Genomic DNA, 24327 nt, shown 5'->3' on the forward strand with positions numbered 1-24327 from the left:
AGATTAACTTCAAAAAGACCATAAAAACAAAAATTTCTTGACAGGCTACAATGGGTTTCAGAAAAAGACACAGTGACTATAGACTTAGATGCAATTTCATGCTGGTGATTTTCTTTTTTAAAATGTAAGCCACTAATATTTTAAGAAAAAATTTAAACTAAAAGTTGATATTAATATTACACACAAACTGAAACATAAGTGACTTTTAGCAGTGTATACATGCTTACATAAAACTCAAATATTTACACATTTAAAACAATTTCCATTTAACATATGAAAGTTCTGAAATACATAAAAGCATTAATACTTTCTATAAAACTACAATTAGTACATCAATTTGCTACAAGCATATAAAAAACATCAAGTGCTTTCTTGGAGTTTCAAGTTACTTCGTTAAAACAAGATCTTGTTTGCATATATAATCTTTATCCAGTAATCAATATGGACTATTTTATTTTCCAGGTACATTATAAGCTCAAGAAAACAGACCCAACAACTATGCAATATAATTATGTCATAACAACTTAATTGCACATAATGCTTTAAAGTAGGTTTGGATCAAGTTCTCAAATACTTTGGTATGTTCTTCAGGGACTTCTATTAGAAATAACAAGATTATAAGTCCCTTCAGTCCCCATTTTGCTTCAAAATGGACAAGTCTTTGGTTGAAGTTCTACATTTTGGGCATTTATTATTAATTAAAATGGTCCCCAAACCAATAAATGATGCTGATGTATCAACAGTTCACAAGACTTCATTTAACTTGTTTCTGATGTAATGGGAGGCTATAGGTATTCATTTATTATAACATGTCATTGATAGTTTCAATCTTTTACTTATAAGCAGAGAAATCAATAAGTTTAGTCAATATTTCTCTGTTCATTTTCTGTATAATCTAAACTGTACAGTAATTTGCAGTAACTATAGATACTCTTCCACAGTATATGTGATTATAATTGGAAAGATGTATGCGATTAAATTTAAAGTTAGCTTACTTGAAATAAGTCAATATTAGGTTGTACAGTAATTCTGCATTAACTATAGTAGGTTGTCAGGTAATGCTTATTTAAAAACCCCAAAACATTCCATTTACAAGAGAAATTGTTGCAAATGTATAAAACAGCAGATATACAAGGAGAACACCAAACATACTTTATTAGCACAAAAAAGCAGCCATAACAGGTACAGCAAGCAGAAACATACATCAGCAGTCAAAGGTTAGTGTTGCATACAAATATAGCTTTTCTTTTTTGTAACCTTGGCAAATAGCCACCAGGATGTAAAATAACGATCTGTAGCAGCAGGTAAGGGAACTAAGGAGCACTCACCAGTGGTACAGAGCACACTAACAAAAAGACACAAGAAGAGATTCAACTACATTAGTGCAAAATGTCTAGGACAGAACTGTAAATTCAGTTCAATACTAAGAAGCAAACACTAGAACTTGGTATTACTTCCAAAATAGCTCACTCAAGTAGTATTGCATACTATTATTCTAAGTGACAAAAAGGTGCTAAGTAAAGTTATTTACAGATATAATGGTTGTACAGTACCTTTTAAATCTGCAATTTAGGTTTCAGATGTTCCATTAAAAAATAACTGCACTGAACTTCTACAAATTGTACTCAAGCAATCCCGCTATGAGAGCTTACAACAAAGAGTTAACTACTGCCATCCAAATTGTTAATGACAGGTCTAACAATAATCTCAACATCAGCAGCCACTGCCGTTTTTATTATCTGACTTGTTGGGTAATCTTCTAGTCTCATTTTCTTCATGTTTCACAAACTCATCATGGGCATAGGAAAGATCCAATTTTAATGAATCAACGATCAGACTACACACATTAATTTAAAAAACCACACACAGGACTACATTGCAGCAGCTATTTCCAATGTGTTTTAAGTTAAAGCACTCATTAAAAAATTAATGCCTAAGGCCTTTAAATAAAATTCTACTACCAACTTTACAATTGTAAATTTTAAGAACTACTATTTAGAAAACCTGGTTTACTTAACAGTACCTTTTGCAGAAGAGAAAAGGAGACTGACTATAAACTATATCAACACGTAAGTGACTGCACTATGCCCTTGTGGCCAGAAGATTGCATTTTTTTTCTAAAAGGTAGGCAGTCTTTATTTTTTGGACTTCCAGAGCTTGATTTATAATAACTACAAACACCACTACTTTTGGAAGGTTATAGAAAAATCTTAGGAAAAAAATAATTTCAAACATTAGTCACACTGTTGAAATACTCATCCAGTATTAATAATTTGTTCTTCAGTAAGAAATAGAATTCTTCATAGCAAATGCCCCAGAGTTTGCTCACTCAATTACTACGGCCATTAAAAGCCAAACTGCTAAACTGGCAAAATGTTTTTGTAGTCTTACTAAACACCTGTAGCTCTATCCTCTGTTGTCTCAATAGGCACCATGATTGACTGAGTAACAGCAGATCGCACCTGACAGATACGGACACTAGGCTTACCTACAGTGCTGAAGAACTCAAACACTCACATGTGTGCTTGCTACAGGTACACTGTCTGATGCATGGAAAAGCAGACCTAGTTAATGCCCTTTGGGGATAGGACTTACTTTGCCTTGACTGGTTCTCTTTCTAACCAGCGAACTCTAACTTTCTGTTTATAATGATACTCTTTTAAAAAATCCTGTAACACTGATGGTAATGGGAGCCCGTCAATTCCATCATATGTGGTGCACCTGCAGATTACTGCACGACAGATGTACTGCAGACTGAAAGGGAAAGTCCTATTTAGTGATATAGTAAGCAACGGTTCAAAAAACATGCAAGAACTGGGATCTTTATAGTGTTCCAAAAGTCCTGTTACAGTGGAGGAGTGAAACACACATGGGTCATGAGCATCAAAACTAAAGTTGTGATTCCACTGTTCAATTCGGGCATGCAGGGATCTGTTGTAGCGCCGGAAGCTCACAGAGAAGAGGTAGTCCTCTTGTGCAGAGTCCCTGAGCAAAAATGTGCCTTCAGGTTTCCCATCAAGAAGGGCTTCTGCTTCATAGCGGTCCATCACTCCCCAGTAACAGGGGTTACCGGTAATCTGAAGCAAGTCGGGCACAAGGCAGTGTATGTAATCAATCTGCGTGTGGACTTTCCAGGCTCCCTGCCTGCTAACATGGGCATGGCTGTCTCCAGACACCTGACGTTGCTTCTGCCTCCGTGACTGCAAACACAGGGTGGTTGTGTCCTCTTCTGAGTCACAATTAGCCTGTGGAATTACAGAACTGTCCCCATTTATTTCAGTCATTCCAGGAGCTAGCTTTGGTCCCAGTTTATATAACGGATTAACCTGTGCAGTGGCTTCAAATGTATGTATTTGTGCATTGGGAGGAGGGTCAACCCCTTCTTCAATACTAAGCCGCCTTCTCTCTCTAAGCCTATCTTCTTCATCTTCTGTGGAAACCAAGGATGGATCAAATGTATCAAAAAATGTTGAATGTGGGCTCACAGGGGCTGTATGCTGTTTAATTAAATGCCATTTTTGGGCTAAATCTGAACCAGCAGGAAAAGGGCATTTCTCAAGCATTAATTCTGAAAGGTGTATTTTTCTTTTATTAGAAAAGAGGGGTTTTGACTGCTTGTTGTAAGTTCTCATGGGAAAACAGAAGCCCACAGTATCCTGCAACCTTTGTCTCAGAGAGCGACTTCCTACAGTTCTGCTGGAAACACTGTCCATATCATGTACAGAGCTAACGCCATATCGCCTCTCTCGCCTTTGAAGTCCACATCGCGTTCTCCCAAACTTTTTCTCACTATCCAATGAACTCTGGGTCTTTGTGGAACAGGAATGTTTTTTCTTCCCACCCCATGGAGCATGTCGAGAATAGGAATCTCTTCTCACAACTCTTGTTCCTGGGATGACACATGAATCATTATCCTTTTCTATGCTTATTTCAACAATCTGAGGAATTTCAGTGGCACAGTTTTGGTTTCTCCTTGAAGAATTCTTTGAGGGGCTAAATCCCAGTTGTAAGGCAACACTGTCTCTTAAGGGACTGCTTTGTTGCTGAGGAGCTGAGTCTCCTATACCAATGTTTTTCTCTTTGCCAGACAAACATCTGTTGGAGTTCATGTCCACATTTTCACTATGGCTTCCTCCCTCATGACTGAAGAGATTCTGACACCTGTACTTGAAGTTATTCCACATTTTTCCCACTTTATCCATTGATTATAAGATCTAAAGACAAAATAGGAAAAGGAGAAAAATAAGTCAATCAAAGTGGTGTGTGAAAATAGAATACTACCCACCCACCTTCTCCTTGGAGGTTTCAGTGATAAGGGCCAAGAGTTCTCCTGACAGTACCCTGCTGAAGTGTGGAGGCAAACCCTACCGCAGCCCGGAACGTCACCAGGCCCTCTGCGGCACTGGGCCATGATTCAAGCCAGTCTTCACCTCCCACTTCCTTTCATGTGAAAGGAAACAAACACTCTCAATTAAACTGGTTTCCTTTTTCCAAGCATCAACCTAATTTCATTATGACATTGATTTCTTTGTCACCTTACTTTGAATTACTTAGGTACTGTCTCAAGTATTACAAAGGGAAAATATGTATTGTATTGTTGAAACACTCCAACTTCTCAAAAGTTATGATCTGGACCACATTTGTGTAACACATTAAAATTATTTTAAAAACTTCTAGGTAGTAATCTTCCCAATCTCACTTACCAACTGCAGTTCAACACATGCAGCCATCTAAAGCTTACGGTCACTCATTCGTAAAAATTCAGTATCTTTCCTTCCCCGCACACAATGCATCAAATTTTATTCAAGGCTTTGAAAAGGCAGTTTGCGTAGAAAGAAAAATATGAGAAAAGAAAGAGAATATAATATTTAGGTATTATATATTTAGGTAATATATATTTGGAATGTAATATTAAATAGAAGGTGTCTTAAACTTTCAAATTCTTAGTCCTGGAAGGGCTTGGAAATAAAAGAGTAATGGGAAAAAGCTGTGATACTGCAGTTTAGCAAAAAAATATGCAATTTGTCCTCTTTATTCTTACTCCTTAAAAGTAAATCTAAAGCAGTTTATGGCACTTCACAAATTATTTTAGACCACAATAATGACAGGTGGTCTCACTCAATAACCCAAAAGTCAACAATTAGAAGGTACAGAAAAACCTGAACTTAAATTCAACTGGTTTTGTACCAATGTGACAGCAGAAACATTTTTTTAAAAGGTCTGTTTTTCTATTTTTGCCATTTCATATGTATGGCACTTTTTCTCCCAGAACTTTTTGTTCATGTTTATTATCTCATTACATACTATTCTTCACAGTATTGGAAAACTTATTTTTTTTTACAGTGGGGAGAGTCATTAGAGCTGATCCTTCCATAACTTTGACTAATCCTCTTCATCATAAATACTTGGATTTTCAAGAACTTGACTATGGTAAGACACCAATAAGGATTAAATCTTGAATATTTTTCTTAAAATGCATTATGTATCTTCCCTTAGTTTTTTACAGAAAGGGTTCTTGGACTAACAAAACTCTTGGACTAATGATAATGCCAACATAGAGAATTTATGTCAATGAAATCACAAAACGTACCTTCAGATTCTTTTTTTTTATTAAGATACCATTGATATACACTCTTACAAAGGTTTCACACGAAAAACATTGTGGTTACTACATTCACCCATATTATCAAGTCCCCACCATACCTCATTGAAGTCACTGTCCATCAGTGTAGTAAGATGCCAGAGTCACTACTTGTCTTCTCTGTGCTACACTGTCTTCCCTGTGACCCTACACACACATCATGTGTGCCAATCATAATAAATACCCTTCAATCCCCTTCTCCCTCCTTCCCCACCTGCCCTTCCCCACCCCTCCCCTTTGGTAACTGCTAGTCCCTTCTTGGAGTCTGTGAGTCTGCTGCTGTTTTGTTCCTTCAGTTTTTCTTCGTTGTTATACTCCACAGATGAGTGATCATTTGGTACTTGTCTTTCTCTGCCTGGCTTATTTCACTGAGCATAATAGCCTCTAGCTCCATCCATGTTGTTGCAAATGGTAGGATTTGTTTTCTTCTTATGGCTGAATACTATTCCATTGTACAGATTATTCTTTATTAAAAGCATACTGTTAGGTACACACTTTGCATCTAATAAAATCTATAGATGGAACCACTAAGTATTATTATTAAACTCGACCAGAACATTTTGCCTCCCCCCCTTGCAAAAATCTTTTTTCTAAGCCCTTTTTGAAGCTTACGCTATTTGTACTTAATATGCCTTGTAACTTAATCTTTTTTCATATTAAGATTTCTGTTATTTGCTCATAGTCCTATTACATGGAAGACTAATTCCTGCCGCATTCTTGGTGTGTACCTTTGTAGATGTACCTTCCAATGTGCTAGCCCCTTCTAGTCTAGTTACCTTCTAATTACTCTGTTTTTAAGTTGCTTTTTATTTTTACCTAATCTATACATTTATAGTTTCAAAGGTCAAATACTAGTACAAGGCTTATAACAAAAAAGTAGCACTGCCTGCTACACCCTTTCCATCCTTGATTCCCACTCCCAGGGAATCAAGGAAAATTACTTTAAATTCTTTAGCTATTTCAGATAGTATTTTCCTCATCATTTGTAGATAACATGTTCATATTGCTATTGGTTGATAAGAGTCTAGATTGGAAATAATTTACCCTCAATTTTGAAGGCACTACTCCACTGTTCTAGTGGCTTCTAATGTGGCTGTTTTATCCACCAATTCCCAGTCTTCTGTTATGTGACCTGTTTTTATTTCATGAAAGTTGTAGCTGCTTCTCTTTACTCTTAGTGCAGGCTGTTTTTTACATTCATTGTACTGGGCCCTTTCAAAGTCCTTTCCATTGCTGCCCTCCACACCCCAAAGTCCTTTCATTAGACATTAGACCTCTTAGATTCATCTTTCGATTACCATGTATTTTCTTTTCAATATTGCATTTCCTTCCATTTTCTACTATCTGGTATCTTTCTTTGGCATCACTTTCCAAACAAGTATTGCAGTTACAATTTTTCCTACCACATTCTTAATTCCCAAGACTGTTTTCCTGTTCTCTTAATGTTCTTTTTAATAGCATCCTCTTCTAGCTTCTAGCATATAATATCTAACTTCTCTGAGGATACAACTTTTTAAAATGATTTCTTCCTTTTTTCTCTTTTAACATTTTAAATATTTTTATCTGTTTCTTTATTCTCCTTAAATCCGTAGGTCTCTGGTTTTTATATCAGAGGCTTTCCAGTTCAGTTGTCTGACGAGCTCTGGTTGTCTATCAGTATTAACATGCTGATCAGAAGTTCTGTCTGCATGGGGGTACTTGTCAACTGTTTGGCTTTATGACAAGGTGATGGATGAGGCAATGAACTGGTTTTTCAATAGCAATCTCCAGAAGTCAGTATCTATAAGCTCTACCTCCTGGTTGCTTATCCCAGATTGAAGTGCTCCAATCTCCTGTCTGAGGCATATACACTTGATTGCCATGTTCTGAGAACAGGGCAAGGGGAATGGTGAGGTTTTAACCTCAATATTCAGATTTTTATTTAGTCCCTATTTTTCAAAAGATGTCCTTATTTTCAAAAGATATCCCAACTTCAGCTATGACTGAACCTCTCAGATTAAATTTCTGCAAATACTAACCTCTAGTTTCATCCAGGGTAAAGGAACAACAACAGTCTCCTGGCTGTTCAGGGGGAAGGAGGACACACATGGGAGTCAGGCACATACAGACTGTCAACCATTCCTATTTTTAGCTCCATACTTCACTCTTATCTTCTGAGGCTAATTGGTTGCTCTCATTTCTGAGCCAGCAGTATAAACTGGTTTGTTTCTTTTTTACATCTTTTTTGCAGGCACTTAGATCAGCCTTCTCAGTTCTGTTAATTTCTAGCTGCCTGTTTCTACCAAAAACTTGTGGACCAATCAGGCTCACTTCTGTCTTCTCTCATTTGCTTTCTACTTGTGGGTTTATGCCTTCTACCTTTCATTTCTTTAATTTTAGTGGGGTCCCATGAGGGAGTAAAGATAAATGCCAATGTGCATTCTGACATATTTAACTAGGAAGTCTTCTTTTCACTGTTAAAGTGAGTGAATGGTGCTACACAGAACGTCCCCCACCCAGATTAGTTATTTTTTCCAGATAAAGAAAGAGCAAATTTGCCTGGATCTGGAATCCAACAATAACACTGGCTGTATAATATAATTACCTGGAGTGCTTTTTAAACTTCATGATGCATAGGTCCGCTCCCAAGAGATTTAAATTTAATTGGTCCGGAGTTGAACCTGGACACTACTATTTTTTATAAGCTTTCTAGGTGATTCTAGAGTAGAATAAGAAAACCATTTGCCTATGGTACCTTAATCATGGGCTTCTATGGTAGCTCTGAAAGAGACAAATAAAAGGACACTGATCCACAGTGGTTGGGGGATTCAATAGTGTTAAATAAACTACTACTGCAGTCTCATCACCATTCCTCTTCCTTTTACTTCTGCGCATGTATATAAGAGGCCTACTGAATCTTTGGTCTCTCTCCTATCTGTAATAAAGAGACAATTTATTTTTAACTTCACAGACTAATTCTTTTGTGAGATATAAAAAAAGTAAATTACTGGAAAAATGGAAGGTAAAAAAAAAAGACATGAAATATAAGTGCCAATTTTATTATTATATTGAACAGACATAAAATAACCGTCAAGTTACTATAAAATATCTTAAATGCTTACTTTTAATTCCTATAGCTAACTTGTCACAGACTGGTAAAAAGACTATAGAATGGCACCAGTTCATGGCCCATTCTTTGAGTAGTTCTGGTCTAGAGCTGTGCTGTTCAGTACAGGTGGTAACTGAGCCCCTGAAATGCAGCTAGAGCCACATATTGGAATGATAATTGTTTGGATAAAATTGGTTAAATATATTATGAAAATTAATTTCTTCTGCTTTTTACTTTTTAAATGTGGCTACTAAAAAATTTACAATTACATATATGGTTCAGATTATGCTTCTAGTAGATAGTAGGGGTTAGCAAATTATAGCCCACAGACAAAAACTGGCCTGTGGCCTGATGCTTATGGACCCTAGCTAAGAATCGTTTTTAAAGGGATAAAAAACAAAAACAAAAACCCCACAACCAACTTCTGACATGTAGCCTGCAAAACCTAAAATATTTTTTCTGGCCCCTTACTGAAAAAGTTTACTGACCCTGCTAAAGAGTATGTAAGGTTATAAACCATTCCACTGTAGACACTAGAAGAGCAAATTCAAGAAGTCCAGAAGTCTCTCTTTTTCATGTTTATAAGTTTTGTACTATCTAAAGATATTTCTTTGACAAGCAAATTATACCTGAAAATGTCCGTTTTAGAAAGCAACCACACTTAAAACCACTTATCTCCTTATACAGTTCTTTTTTAAGTTGTATATACAATTGGGACATGCAGAAAACATGTACTTGCCAGGTCACAGAACACAGTTCCAACACTGATCCTTTGGTTCCTTTTCACAGATAGAGCATGAAATTTAGTAATTTCTCTATTCCTAATCTGCAGACTGTTACTAGATTGCATTGTAACAAAATACTCTAGTTCAAAGAAAAACTAAAATGCTTCCACACCCCTTGGGGATAGAAGTGGATTTCTTGACGTGGAGAAGGCTATGTGGGTGGCTGTAATACTGGAAAGAAAAAAAATACTGATAGGATTCACAGAAGAGTCCATGTAAAAATTAGGAAGGCATTTCAACTATTTTAATATTTACAATGTCAGTTTTGAGGTTCTTTTATTGGCTTTGTTGTTAAAAAACAATGAAAATGTATTTAGCTGAAACCTTTAACATCTAAATTACAACTCTATTACTTTGTGCTTTTTATAAAGTCATATAGGGCTAAAAAAGTATTAAATTTCAAATGTATAGATTCTAGAATGAAAGGTCATCAACCACTAAAATCTTTCACATTTCTACATCTACATCCTTAAAACCATCTGAAACAAATTTCTAAAAAGTCTTTCCTTCCCCCAAGGACGGTCATAATTTAAAGCTGGTTTTATAATGCTGTTGTACATTAAGTAGCTTTTGTTGAAAAATGGTATTTAACATGATAAGTTATAAATCATAATTATGGAAAATTAGAGGTCAAATTCTATTACTACAAAAATGTACATATATAAAAAAAGTAAAGACTATAGTCAATGGCCCTCTTCATGCCAAGTAGTATCTATTACAAAACTTCCACAAAACAAAATAACTGAAATAGTTCCCAGGAGTTCATTTCAATGGGACTTAATCCACACTTCATTAGAAATAAATTCAACAAGTTTTAAAAGTACATGACATGCTATTGTGGGTAAAGAGGAAGATTTGGCCCTGCTCAAATTCCTACTCTATTGTTTAGTCTATCTAGACTATTTACTCATGATAATACCTTTCCAGTAAGTTCTTCAGTAACAGTAACAAAAATTGGGACACATGGACATGTCATGGGACACATGACTAAAATATGTCTGCGCCAAATTCAGGTACAAGAAGCAGTTTAGGAGATTCAAGTTTTGATTGATACTTTGGTGGTATTACAGTAACTTTTAGAAAAAGATGATACAATTTTTAATATTAAGACTGACTGAGAAATCCAGGGATGCATGACTGTTATGACATCCCTTAAAGTATCTGAGAAACACTTAGGTCTTTTTAAAAAATTATTTATTTAAAAATTGTTACCTATATATGCTTTGGTTATGTAACTATACTCCTATTATGTTAATGTGTGTGCGCAATTTAATTAGTTTAAAACCTATACATGCTGAAGTTACTCTACAAGAAGATATGTCAAAGAAATAATCAATCTTCCCATGTTTTCTTCCGCCTGCTACTTCTATAGCTTTTTTTTTCCTTCCTAATTACAACCCTTAAATAGAATTCGTGCCTCATATCAAATTTACCGAGTATCATAATTCTTCCAAGTGGTAAAGATACCTCAAGACAAATGCTGGGCATAGAAGCCACAGGGCATAAATATGCAAAGAAGTAAAAAGCTAACCTTTTCAAACAGTAAGGCTTCTCTCTCACTTACCAACTTTACATTTCCCTGTATGGCTCCAGAAGATGACTGGTTAGCCAGAGACGGGTAAGATTCCTCAAGGGAGGAACAACCTAAGACAGGCACAGTCGCAGGGGGGCCATCAGGTGAGAAGTTGGGGATCAACAGAGGTGAGGCTTAGAACCTCACCCCCCCTGTTCTGAGAGAAATCTTCTGCATACGTGGATGTTTTATTGCCCTGGTCTAGCTTGGATTAACACATAGTCTACAGGCACACACCTGATCATCTACATTTGCTCTCTTACAACACTAAACTATGTTTTCTACCTTTATCTTGTATCTACCTACCACTTCAGCATTTTATTAAAAATAATAATAATAAAGAGAGAAATGTGGTATCCACATATAAATCAAGTATAAAAATCAAATGAGTATTCATATTTGAACTGTTTATAGTTCATAATACATGAGCAAAACCGAAAGTTTCTGTGATGACTGCCCTTGTACTGTTCACCATGTAACTTATTCACTATGTAAGAATTTGTTCTCCATGTAAGAACTTGTTTGTTATGCCTCAGAAGATTGGAGACTGACGAAAATTAGGCTTGGGGTGGATTAATGATTGTGCATTGAGCATTGACTCCCCTATACAGAATTTTATTGTTGTTAACAACCATTTGATCAATAAATATGAGAGATGCCCTCACACACACACACAAAAAAAGTACACACTTCCAATTGTAAAATAAATAAGTAACCGGGATGTAATGTATAGCAAAAGGAATATAAAAAAAATATTGTAACAACTTGGTATGGTGATAGCTGGTACCTAGAATTATCATGTATATAAATGTTGAATCACTGTGTTGTACACCTGAAACTAATGTAATACTGTGTGTCAACTACCCTTCAATAAAAAATAATTATCTACAAAAAAAAAAAATTGTTACCTATATACTTTATTGTGACATGGCTTATTAAATTGGATGCCTTCTATCTTTAATACTGCTATTTAATAATTATGTTCAACCATATAAAATTATTGTTTTATGGGTGAGAAATAGGCATTTAATTCAAACTCAGAGTTACACTATTATAATATACATAATCTATTAACACAGTAGATTGTGCATATGTGCACTCAAAAAATATGGACCGCAATGATCTAGTACACCCAGATACTTCTGCTCTAACCACCAACTGAGTTTTACTTTTACTGAAATAGTTAGGTTAACTTCTAAATCTGTTTACGCTTTTTATACTTATTATTGTAGTCATGTGATTTAATTAAATGTTAAGTAGCCTAATGAAATGTTGGGAAGTAGGGAAAACTGAGTTGAATGACTTTGAAATACTCAATAAAAAGTGAGATACACTACTACATGAAGTATAGGCCAGAAATAGTAAAAAAATAATAAGAAGAAGAAAAAATATTGTAAAGATCTACAAGGATTCTAAACTCAGAATACAACAAAAGGGTCTAAATTCTTGTTCTACTTAAAAAACACAAACTGAAAATCTTAGATGATACATTATATCTGATACAAACAATATGGAACTGCAACGAGTGGGCCTGCTGTCAAAGAAAAGGCACCGGTCCCTTGATCAACACTGAAAAATGAACACAAGTCTTATTTGCAGAGTAAACTATTTAAGTTATGTGTCCCTTTTTATGATTTCTTGCTTTCTCAGACTTTGTAGACTACTAATCCTGATTCAATCAGATAAGAGGTCTTCCTCAATAATCATTTAAAAAATGTATTATTGATATACAATCTTATGAAGGTTTCACATGAACAATATAGTGGTTTCAACATTCACCCATCACATCAAGTCCCCACCCCTGCATTGCGGTCACTGTCTATCAGCATAATAAGATGCTTTAGAATCAGCACGTTTCTTCTCTGTGTTGTACTGCTTTCCCTGTGATCTACCTATATTGTGGTTGTGAATTATAGTGCCCCTTAATCCCCTTCTCCCTCCCCACCAACAACCCACCCTTCCCAACCCAACCTGTTTGGTTACCACTAGTCCCTTCTTGGAGTCTGTGGGTCTGCTATTCTGTTCCTTCAGGTTTTTTTTTGTTTTTATATTCCACAAAGGAGTGAAGTCATTTGCTACTTGTCTTTCTCTGCCTAGCTTATTTCACTGAGCATAATACCCTCAGCTCCATCCATGTTGTTGCAAATGATAAGATTTGTTTTCTTCTATGGCTGAATAATATTCCATTGTGTATATGTACCACATCTCCTTTTCCATTCATCTATTGGTGGACACTTAGATTGCTTCCATATCTTGGCTATTGTAAATAGTGCAGCAATAAATATAGGGGTGCATATGTCTTTTTGAATCAGGGATCTTGTTTTCTTTGGGTAAATTTCTAGGAGTGGAATTCCTGGGTCAAATGGTATTTGTATTTTTAGCTTTCTGAGGAACTTCCACATTGCTTTCCACAATGGCTGAACTAACTTACATTCCTGCCAACAGTGTAGAAGGGTTCCACTTTCTCGGCATCCTTGCCATCATTTGTTGTTTCTTGTCTTTTGGATGCTGGCCATCCTAACTGGTGTGAGGTGATAACTCATTGTAGTTTTAATTTGCATTTCCCTGATGATCAGTGATGTGGAGCATCTCTTCATGTGCCTGTTGGCATTGAATATCTTCTTTGTTCAGACAATCCACACATTTTTTATCGGGCTATTTGTTTTTCGGGTGTTTAGGTATGTGAGTTCTTTATATATTTGGATGTTAACCCTTTTTAATAAGTCATTTACAAATATATTCTCCCATATTGTAGGATGCCTTTTGTTCTACTGATGGTGTCCTTTGCTGTACAAAAACTTTTTAGTTTGATGTAGCCCTGTTTGTTCATTTTTGCTTTTGTTTCCCTTGCCCGAGATGTGTTCATGAAAAAGTTGCTCATGTTTGAATTTAAGAGACTTTTGCCTATGTTTTCTTCCAAGAGTTTCATGACTTACATTTAGGTCTTTGATCCATTTAGAGTTTACTTTTACATATGGTGTTAGACAATAACCCAGTTTCATTCTCTTACATGTAGCTCTCCAGTTTTGCCAACACGAATTGTTGAAGAGGCTGTTGTTTCCCCACTGTATATTTATGTTGCCTTTATTGTATATTAATTGGTCATATATGTGTGGGCTTACATCTGGGCTCTCTAATCTGTTCCATTGATCTATAGGTCGGTTTTTGTGCCAGTACCAAATTGTTTTGATTACTGTGGCTTTGCAGTAGAGCTTGAAATAAGGGAATGTTATCTCCACAGCTTTGTTCTTCCTTCTCAGGATTGTTTTGGCTATTTGGGGCCTTTTGTGGTTCCACATGAATTTTAGAACCATTTGTACTAGTTTGTTGAAGAATGCTGTTGGTATTTTGATAGGGATTGCACTGAATTTGTAGATTGCTTTAGGCAGGATGGCCATTTTGATAACATTAATTCTTCCTATCCATGACCATGCCATTTATTTCCATTTATTGGTGTCTTCTTTAATTTCTCTCATGAATGTCTTGTAGTTTTCAGAGTAAAGGTCTTTCACCTTCTTGGTTAGGTTTATTCCTAGGTATTTTATTCTTTTTGATGCAATTATAAATGGAGTTGTTGTCCTGATTTCTCTTTCTGCTAGTTAATTTTTAGTATATAAGAATGCAACAGATTTCTGTGTATTAATTTTGTATCCTGCAACTTTGCTGAATTCAATTGTTAGTTCTAATAGCTTTTTGGTGGAGTCTTTAGGGTTTTCTATGTATAATATCATGTCATCTGCAAAGAATGACAGTTTGACTTCTTCCTTACCAATGTGGATGCCTTTTATTTCTTTGTGTTGTCTGATTGCCATGGTTAGGACCTCCAGGACTATGGTAGAATAAGAGTGGTGAGAGTGGGCATCCTTGTCTTGTTCCTGATCTTAGAGGAAAAGCTTTGTTTTTGAGGTTGGCTGTGTGTTTGTCATATATGGCCTTTATTATGTTGTGGTACTTGCCCTCTATACCCATTTTGTTGAGAGTTTTTATCATGAACGGATGTTGAAGTTTGTCAAATGCTTTTTCAGCATCTATGGAGATGATTATGTGATTTTGTCTTTTTTGTTGATGTGGTGTATGTTGATTGATTTTTTGATATTGTACCATCCTCACATCCCTGGAATAAATCCTATTTGATCATGATGGATGATCTTTTTGATGTATTTTTGAGTTTGGTTTTTATAATATTTTGTTAAAGATTTTTGAATCTATGTTCATCAGTGATTTTGGTCTGTAATTTCCTTTTTTGTGGTGTCTTTGTCTGGTTTTGGTATTAAGAGCGATGCTGGCCTCACAGACTTTCTGGAAAATTTTAAGGAGGATGGGTATTAGCTCTTCTCTAAATGTTTGATAAAATTTAGCTGTGAAGCCATCTGGGACAGGCATTTTGTTCTCAGGTAGTTTTTTGATTATGAATTCGATTTCATTACTGGTAATTGGTCTGTTCAGATTATTTGTTTCTTCCTGGGTCTTGCAAGGTTGTATTTTTCTAGAAAGTTGTCCATTTCTTCTAGGTTATCCAATTTGTTGGCATGTAATTTTTCATAGTATTCTCTAATAATTCTTTGTATTTCTGTGGTATCCATAGTGATTTTTCCTTTTTCATTTCTGATTCTGTTTGTGTGTACACTGTCTTTCTTTCTTGATAAGTCTGGATAGGGGTTTATCTATTGTTTACTGTCTCAAAGAACCAGCTCCTGGTTTAATTGTTTCTATTGTTTTATTCTTCTCAATTTTATTTATTTCTCCTTTGATCTTTATTATGTCCCTCCTTCTACTGACTTTGGCCTCTTCTCTTCTTCTTTTTCTAGTTTCATTAACTGTGAGTTTAGACTGTTCATTTGGGTTTGTTCTTCTTTCTTGAGGTAATCCAGTATTGCTATATACTTTCCTCTTAGAACTGTCTTCACTGTATTCCACAGGTTTTGGACTGTTGAGTTGCTGTCTTCATTTGTCTCCACATGTTGCTTATCTCTATTTTAATTTGGTCAGCGATCCACTGATTATTTAGGAGCATGTTACTAAGTTTCCATGTGTTTGTGGGGTTTTGTTTTCTTTGCCTAATTTATTTCTAGTTTCATACCTTTGTGATCTGAGAAGTTGGTTGGCACAATTTCAATCTTTCTGAATTTGCTGAGGTTCTTTTTATGGCCTAGTATGGTATCTAGTCTGGGAAACATTCCATGTACATTTGAGAAGAATGTGTCCTTCTGCTTTGGGTGGAGTGTTCTGTAGATGTCTGTTAGGTCCATCTGTCCTAAGACATTGTTCAGTGCCTCTGTCTCTGTATTTTCTGCCTGGTTGATCTGTCCCTTGGAGTGAGTAGGGTGTTGAAGTCTCCTAAAATGAATGAACTGCATTCATTTCCCCCTTTAATTCTGTTAGTATTTGTTTCACATATTTAGATGCTCCTATGTTGGGTGCATAGATATTTATATTGGTTGTATCCTCTTGTTGGACTGACCCCTTTATCATTATGTAATGTCCTTCTTTGTCTCCTGTTACTTTCTTCGTTTTAAAATCAGTTTTGTTTGATACAAGTACTTCTACTCCTGCTTTTTTCTCCCTATAATTTCATGAAATATCTTTTTCCATCCTTTCACTTTTAGTCTGCATATGTCTTTCGGTTTGAAGTATCTTGTAGGCAGCATACAGATGAGTTTTTAAAAAAAAATCTATTTTGTAACTCTATGTATTTTGATTGGTGCATTCAGTCCATTTACATTGAGGGTGATTATTGATAGATTTATACTTATTGCCATTGTATGCTTTAAATCTGTGGTTACCAACGTTTCAAGGGCACTTTCTTTACTATCTAACAGTCTGTCTTAACTCGCTTATTATGCTATTACAAACACAATCTAAAGGTTCTTTTTTTTCCCCCTTCTTCCTCCTCCACTCTTTATATATTAGGTGTCATATTCTGTACTCTTTGTGTGTCCTTTGTGTATCTTTGTGTATCTCTTGACTAAGTTTATTTAATTTTGTATTTGCTTAGTAATTAATTGGTCTATTTCCTTTACTGTGTATTTATTTTCTCTGGTGACAGCTATTTAGCCTTAGGAGCACTTCTATCTAGGAAGTCCCTTTAGTATACACTGTAGAGATGGTTTGTTGGTGATGAATTTCCTCAACTTTTGCTTATCTGGAAACTGTTTAATCCCTGCTTAGAATTTAAATAATCTTGGTGGATAGAGTATTCTCGGTTGGAAACCCTTCTGTTTCACTGCATTAAGTCTGTCATGCCACTCTCTTCTGACCTGTAAGGTTTCTGCTGAGAAGTCTGCTGATGGCCTGATGGGGTTTCCTTTATAAGTGATCTTTTTTTTTTCTCTCTGGCTGCTTTCAATACTCTCTTCTTGTCCTTTGTCTTTGCCATTTTAATTATTAGGTCTTGGTATTGTCTTCCTAGGGTTCCGTGTGTTGGGAGACCTCTGCACTTCCATGACCTGAGAGACTTTTTCCTTCCCCAGGTTGGGGAAGTTTTCAGCAATTATTTCCTCAGAGATTTTCTATACCTCTTTCTTCTTCTTCTGGTATCCCTGTAATCAAATATTGTTCCATTTGGACTGGTTGCACAGTTTTCTTATTATTCTTTCATTCCTAGAGATCCTTTTATCAGTGTCTCAGCTTCTTTGTTTTCCTGTTCTCTAATTTATATTTCATTTACCATCTCCTTTACCTCATCTAATCTACTTATAAATCCATCCATTGTATGTCTCATTTCAAATACTGTATTTTTCAAATTTTCTCTTTGTTGAAGTCCTCCCTGGGTACTTAAATATTTTTCTGTAGCTCCATGAGCATGTTTATGACTTTTATTTTGAAATCTTTATCAAGAAGATCGGTGATTTCAGTTTCTCTAAGACCTCTTTCTGGTGTTTCTTCTTGTAATTTTGTTAGGACCAAATTCCTTTGCTGCTTCATTTTTTAGTGTTTCCTATGGAATAATAACTTTGTGTAGGTGGTACTCTCTACTGCCCAACAGCTCAATTCCCTGTGCAGGAGCCCCAGCTGCTGGCAAGCAATGGGTGTGGTACCTGTTTCATTTGTAAAGTGAGCTGTGTGGGCCATCAGCTGATTGTGTGAGCAGGGAAAATACTCTCTGGAGCTGCCATGCATCTGCAACAATGGTGGAGGTCGGAAGTGAGTGGAACTGGTGCCTGCTGGGAGGAAAGAGCTTGCGTAGGAGGGTATCCTGCCTTCCCATCTGTAATGCTTGCCTCCACTGTCAGGTCAAGTGGGCCATGTGTGCATGGGGGAGCCTCTGTGCTATGCCACTGTAGCTGCTATGGGCAGGGCCACCCGCTGGCTGGCCTGGTGCAATGGCAGGGCAGCAGGTGAGAGGTACTGGCACCTGCCGGGAGGAAGGAATGGCAGGCTGCATATTGCAGTGGGGAGCTTCGGGGCTGTGTTGCCAGCTGGAGGCATGAAGTGTTGAAGCTCTTGAGAGTTTCTAATCTGCTGGGCTGAGCATGCTGGGAAGGTTTTGTCCATCTGCTCTTTCTCCTGAGCAGAGAGCTCTGTGTTATCTTTGCCCCTTTAGTGCCCCTCTAGCTGCTGGGAAGTCCTTCAAACTGCCTGTCTTTCTTTTGTCCCAGGGGAGCTGCTTGTGTGTACCTGTTTTTCACAAGTAGCTGGAATCTCAGTCTCTCTTGAGTATTTGGCCCATCTTTGCTTTCCAACCCCACTAATCTCCAGAGCACCATGTAATGTGAGTTCGTGTTCCCAGAGTAGGGCTGGGTGTTCAGCGGTCTTGGGCTTCTACTCCCTCCCTGCTCCATTCCTCTTCCTCCGACCTGTGGGCTGGGGTTGGGGGAGGGCTTGAGTCCTGCTGGATCATGGCTTTGCCACTTAACCCTTTTCTGTGAAGTCTTCTCTTCTTCCCCAGATGTAGGGAGTCTGTTCTGCAGTCTTCAGGTCACTTTTTCAGGATTAGTTGTATTTGCTGTATTTTCATGTTTTACATGATTTTGGGAGGAGGTTTCTGCCTCACTTCTCACACTGCCATCTTTTTTTCCAGTACCCTCTGAATAATCATTTAGTTATGATTTATAGTACTGCTGGGAGGGAACAGCATAAAGCCCTAATGATACAGGGAGACATGACCTAGTTTAAGGAATGGTGAACATGGAAGACTACTCTCTGAAGAGGTGGTATTTCAAAATTGTGTCCTGAAGGATAAGTAAGAATGAATCAGGACACTGTTCTATAGGCAGAGGAAACAGCATTTTCCAAGATCCTGAAGCAGGAATGAGCATGGCATGAATAATGGCTTAAGTTAACTGACAAGCCAGTGAGGGGAAGAGTGCCAAGATTAAGTTGAAGATGTAAATCTTTTAATCCATAAGCAAAAAAGAAAGGATGTTGATACTGAACTGAAGACTACTACAGGGATCTAAGTAAGTGCTTGACTAGGGCAGTGATAGTAGAGATGGATCTGATATGTTTTGAAGTCAAACCTCCAGAATTAGTGACTGGAAATGGAAAACGAGGGAGAGATGTGAACTACTGTCAAGTTTCTGGCTTGGGGAAATGGGTGGACAGATGCCATTTCAGACATAGGAAACACAATAGATAGAGCAGTTTTGGCAAGTGAGGGTTTGGAAAGAGCTAATAAATTCAAGTTAGAAAACACTGACATTGAGACTGTCATTGTGACATCCAAGGGAAGACTTATCAGTTCAGTAATCATATAATGGATTGTTATGCAGCTGGGAAGATAAACTACAGGTACTTACATTATATACATATGAATCTCAAAAACATAATGCTTAGAGACAGCAATGATACAGATGATACATACATTAGGAATCAATTTACCTTTTAAACCCCAGAATATATTGTTTAGGTATACATATATATAATAAAAATATAAAAAGCAAGGAAATGGTTACGTACTGCAAGGAAGGATAGAGAATTAGGGAGAGGAACTCAGGAGGCTTCTAAAACGATGGTAATATTCTATACCTTCATTTGGGTAATGGTTACACAGTTTTTACTTATTAATCAGTCTTAAGACTACACTTACATTTTATACTACACTCTTTCCTGTAGATGATACATTCCATAATAAAAATTTTTTAATTATACAGTTCACATTTGACCATAATGGGAATTTATTAATCAAATATTAAACAACAAAAAACCATTATGAAAATAAAAAGCTCTCATAACTCTTAGGTAAAAGAGGAGTCTGAAACTTACAGACTATTGAGAAAGCATATTGGAATTTGGGGGATTTATTTTCTGGATGGCAATTTGGCAATATTTATCAAAATGCTCTTACTCTTTAACTTAGCAATTACATATTCTAGCGAGATGGTTAACCTAAACTAGGCAAAGTTAAAGAACAACAACAAAACCCAAAAACCAGAATAAACACTAAACTGGCTTCTCTAATGTAGTTCAGGGTCAGCAAACTTTTTCTGAAAAGGGCCATTATCATAAGCAAATATTTTAGGATTTGCAGACCACACATTCTCCGTGGTAACTACTGAACTTGGCCATGAGAGAATGACCACAGCCACAGATAGTATGTAAGTGAATAAACATGACTGTATATCAATAAAACTATTTATGGTCAGTGAAATTCAAATTTCATATTTCCACTTGTCACAAAACATTTTCTTCTCATTAAAAAAAAAACAAAACATTAAAAAATGTAAAATCCATCCTCCACTCATGGGCTGTCCAAAAACAAGTGGCAGTCCAGATTTGGCCAGATTTCCCAACCTCTGATACAGTACACTGTAAGACCTTTGATATTATATTTACTAGAACTAATGTTCATCCTATGTAACAAGTAGGGGAAACAATACCCTAAGAGATAATCTTAAGTGTGCGATGATAAAGACACACGGATGGTGCCTAGAACACAAAAATGAAAAAATTAGACACTATTTCTTGTAAAAATGAAGCACATAGATATAGAAAATTAAAGCACTACATAAACATACCAAAAAAAAAAAAATCCAACCCTTATCTCTCACCACCCAAAGATAACCACTGTCACTATTTTGGAGAACATCTCCATATGTTCTCTTTTATGCAAAAAGCTATACATAATCTTTTGTAATTAAAAAAACCCCTTCATGTCTGTGGCTATACCCCTTTCTCATTTCTTGAAAAGTATATTTTTCTTACATTTTTAGTTAGCCATGTCAGAGATGGGATCAGACTGGTAAAAAGAGACAAACCTCTGGCAGCTGTATTTTTTTAATCGACAAATCCAAGAGTCTCTGGAGTAAGCAATAAAACAGACAAACCTCTGGAAAGCTGAAAGAAAATAGTGATGAGGATGGCTGTGAAGATGTTTTACATTGCTGAGAGCTAATACATGCCAGGCACTGATATAAGTATTTTACTTCTCTCGGCAACCCCATGAGTAAATTATCTCAATTTATAGATGTAGAAACTGATACAACTGAGGGATTAACCTGGACTTCACTTTCTTCCATTATTATTAATCTATTCAGGTTTTCCACCTCTTTTTGGAAGAGGTTTGGAACTGCATATTAACAACTCTTAAGTCCAAGTAGTGTCATTAACTAGTTCTTAAAAACTTCAAGGAATACCCCATTTTAATTTTCTTCTCAACTATTATAGAGCAAAAAAGAGGAATGGAATTAGCTAGCACATACACACCCAAAAGACAATTACTGGCTTGTTTCCTTTAAACTAGTGTGTGAAAGAACATTCTGACCAGAAGAATACAGAGTGAAAGGTATATTCACAGGTCTACTATGAATGTTTTGTTGTCTGTATCCTATGCCAAGCTACTAAGAATGTCATAATCCTTTATGCAGGTTTGTATACCACTCAGGAATGCTCTGATATTATTATAACCAATCTATATAACTAAGTTGTACTTCTTTTCTAGACACTACTTCTAACCATATGGTCTGTTAAGAATGTGTTTGGAATCACATGCCTAATTTCAAGGGATGAAGCTTAAGAAGTTCTTGTATTTCTTTCTGAATATTAAGGAAAATACATTCATCCATTTAAAAAAGAAAAAGAAAAAAGAGGACATAAAATCAACAGTCACAGTGTTATACTGACTCTGCATTAATACTCTCCCCAAAAAGACAACTTAAGGTTTCTTTCTTTTTCTAATAAAAAACAAGTATCTAAAATTTGCATCTCAGTTTCTTAAATTTTACTCAAGTAATTCTAACTTCCAGGGCCATGTTAGAGGATGCTCCCAGCAGTCAAAATCCATTCTTAATTCCAAATCACTTGTGGAGACATTGCCTGCACTTTGCTTAAAGCAGCAAAACAAAAAGGGCATAGGTATGAGATAGGCCCGTTGGTCAGGGCTGGGGGTGGAGGTGGGGGCTGAATTCCAGCTTTACCACTTAAGAATGTTGTGAACGTGAATGTATTCCTTCACATTTCTGAATCTAAATTTCCCTCTTGGTAAAATGAGAATAATAATACATACCTCATTTGGTTGGATATGAGGATTAGAAACCAGACTATAAAGTTTTTGGCTCATAGGAGATATCAAAAGATAGTGGCTTTAAACGTGTTACCAGCACTATCTAGCATGAAGCTTTGGCTTTTCTTTCTTTCAAAAAATATTTCTGCCATTCAATTCTGGTTCATGCCACAAATTTCAGTATCTTCCTATGCACAATGTCTGCCAGACTGCAAGTTATATTTATCATTTAAGCTTCTATATTATTTCCTAGGGAACACTATGGGGATTTCAATGTTCCTTAGCAGTTGAGGCTATAGCTCATCTATAATCTAAACTAAGCATAGCTAATCTGTACAGTACTGGGCAAGTTCCAGGAACATAGTTCTCATTCATTATTTTTCCCTTCAAAACTCCTTTTAGTCTAACACTGCCACAATTTAAATTTTACCATATAGATGCTGCACACCAGACAAGCATAAAATCCTAATAAGTTATGCTTCAATTTCTATGGAGAAAGTATCTTATGTAATATGCTAACAAGCATACCATTCACTGAATTGCTTATCGGCCAACATTACTGGTGCACTGTAGTCGAACACCAGAAATACATGTGCCAGCTTCAGAGAGCCCTAAAATCAAATTCAAGCACTCACTAGCTGTGGGCAATCTAAGTCTCAGCCTTTCCATCTAAAAATAGGAACAATTATCCCTCTTTTACAAGGGTTTTAAGAGGACAACATGACATAAGTACAGCTGAGGATACAAGAGGGACTGAAAAATGGTAGCTTTGGTTGTACAACCAATCCAAGGCAGGAGGAGGTACATGTATGTTATCGTAACAAAAAGTAAAACTGTTTTATGTCTGGAGAGAGAATTATTGGTGAGTTAGTATTGCCTTTATCTCCCACCTCAAGGGAGGCAACTTTAAGTTGGAAAATCAAGCCATTTTACTAAACACAGGCAACCCTGTGATAGTACTGTTGGTACTGCTTCTCTAGGCCACGTCTCTCAGCACAGGGCCTCAAAACCTCCCACAATCTCCCTTAACACCAGAAGGCAGCTACAAACAAACACACACAACCTAATAAGGCGAAACAAGTCTTCAGTTGAGGAATTTCGTGGATCTAGCTACTACACTGGTCAGCCTTAATCCAGAAAAGAATCTGCTTTGGGGAACGCTTAACAATGAGCTCACTGTGATCCTGTTAATAATTTACAAAGAATATTTAGTTACCAAATGGTAAGTGAGCAATTGTAATCTGGATCATTTCCTTTTCTAAGAAGGGTAACCATTTTATAACTCCGGTAGTTTAGTATCACAAGACATAAAAAGACTCTAAAGATTCCAAGAAAGGGACTTAGTTATAAAATTTTCCTTTTACTTTTTATCTAAAACTACCTAGATAAATCATCCTTTTATAAACTAAAGGATACCACTCTCTTCTATGTCAAATTTTAGGCCTGAAGAAAACTATGGGTCTTCAAATAATCTGACAGCTCATAATGAATCCAAGAAACAAACAAAGAAAGGGAGAAAAACATAATTAGGACAATGTCCCTTCTTTTGGTCAAGATTCTCCACCAGTAGAAAAAATTTAAAGATCTCAAAATTAGTCTATTCTTAAGAAAGATATTTGGTAGTGAGTACTGATAGAAGTAAAGGTAATAATCATACCTTTGAACCATTTAAGAAAACTAATGTTAAAGAGAAGCACTTTGACCAAAATTAGAGACTAGGAACTCTAAGTAATATCCTGCAGTTTTGTGTTCTGTATTTCCATGTGACATCCAGTTTTATTTTTTTTTTAATAGGACAAT

The 24327-nt window shown here is 36.2% G+C and overlaps 1 protein-coding gene across 3 annotated transcripts in view; it reads right to left on the minus strand.

The window, feature by feature from the left end:
* Positions 1 to 79: 79 nt before the first annotated feature.
* SOCS5 (suppressor of cytokine signaling 5) overlaps positions 80 to 24327 on the minus strand; it is a 63839-nt gene continuing 39591 nt past the window's right edge. For all 3 annotated transcript variants that reach the window (XM_036925859.2, XM_036925858.2, XM_036925860.2), the window contains exon 2: positions 80 to 4214. In XM_036925859.2, the coding sequence (XP_036781754.2) occupies positions 2592 to 4202 (1611 nt within the window). In that variant the 5' untranslated portion in view covers positions 4203 to 4214 and the 3' untranslated portion in view covers positions 80 to 2591. The remainder of the gene's footprint in view (positions 4215 to 24327) is intronic.

The sequence above is a fragment of the Manis pentadactyla genome, chromosome 2 (assembly GCF_030020395.1).
Source record: "Manis pentadactyla isolate mManPen7 chromosome 2, mManPen7.hap1, whole genome shotgun sequence".
In the NCBI taxonomy this organism is placed as follows: Eukaryota; Metazoa; Chordata; class Mammalia; order Pholidota; family Manidae; genus Manis; species Manis pentadactyla.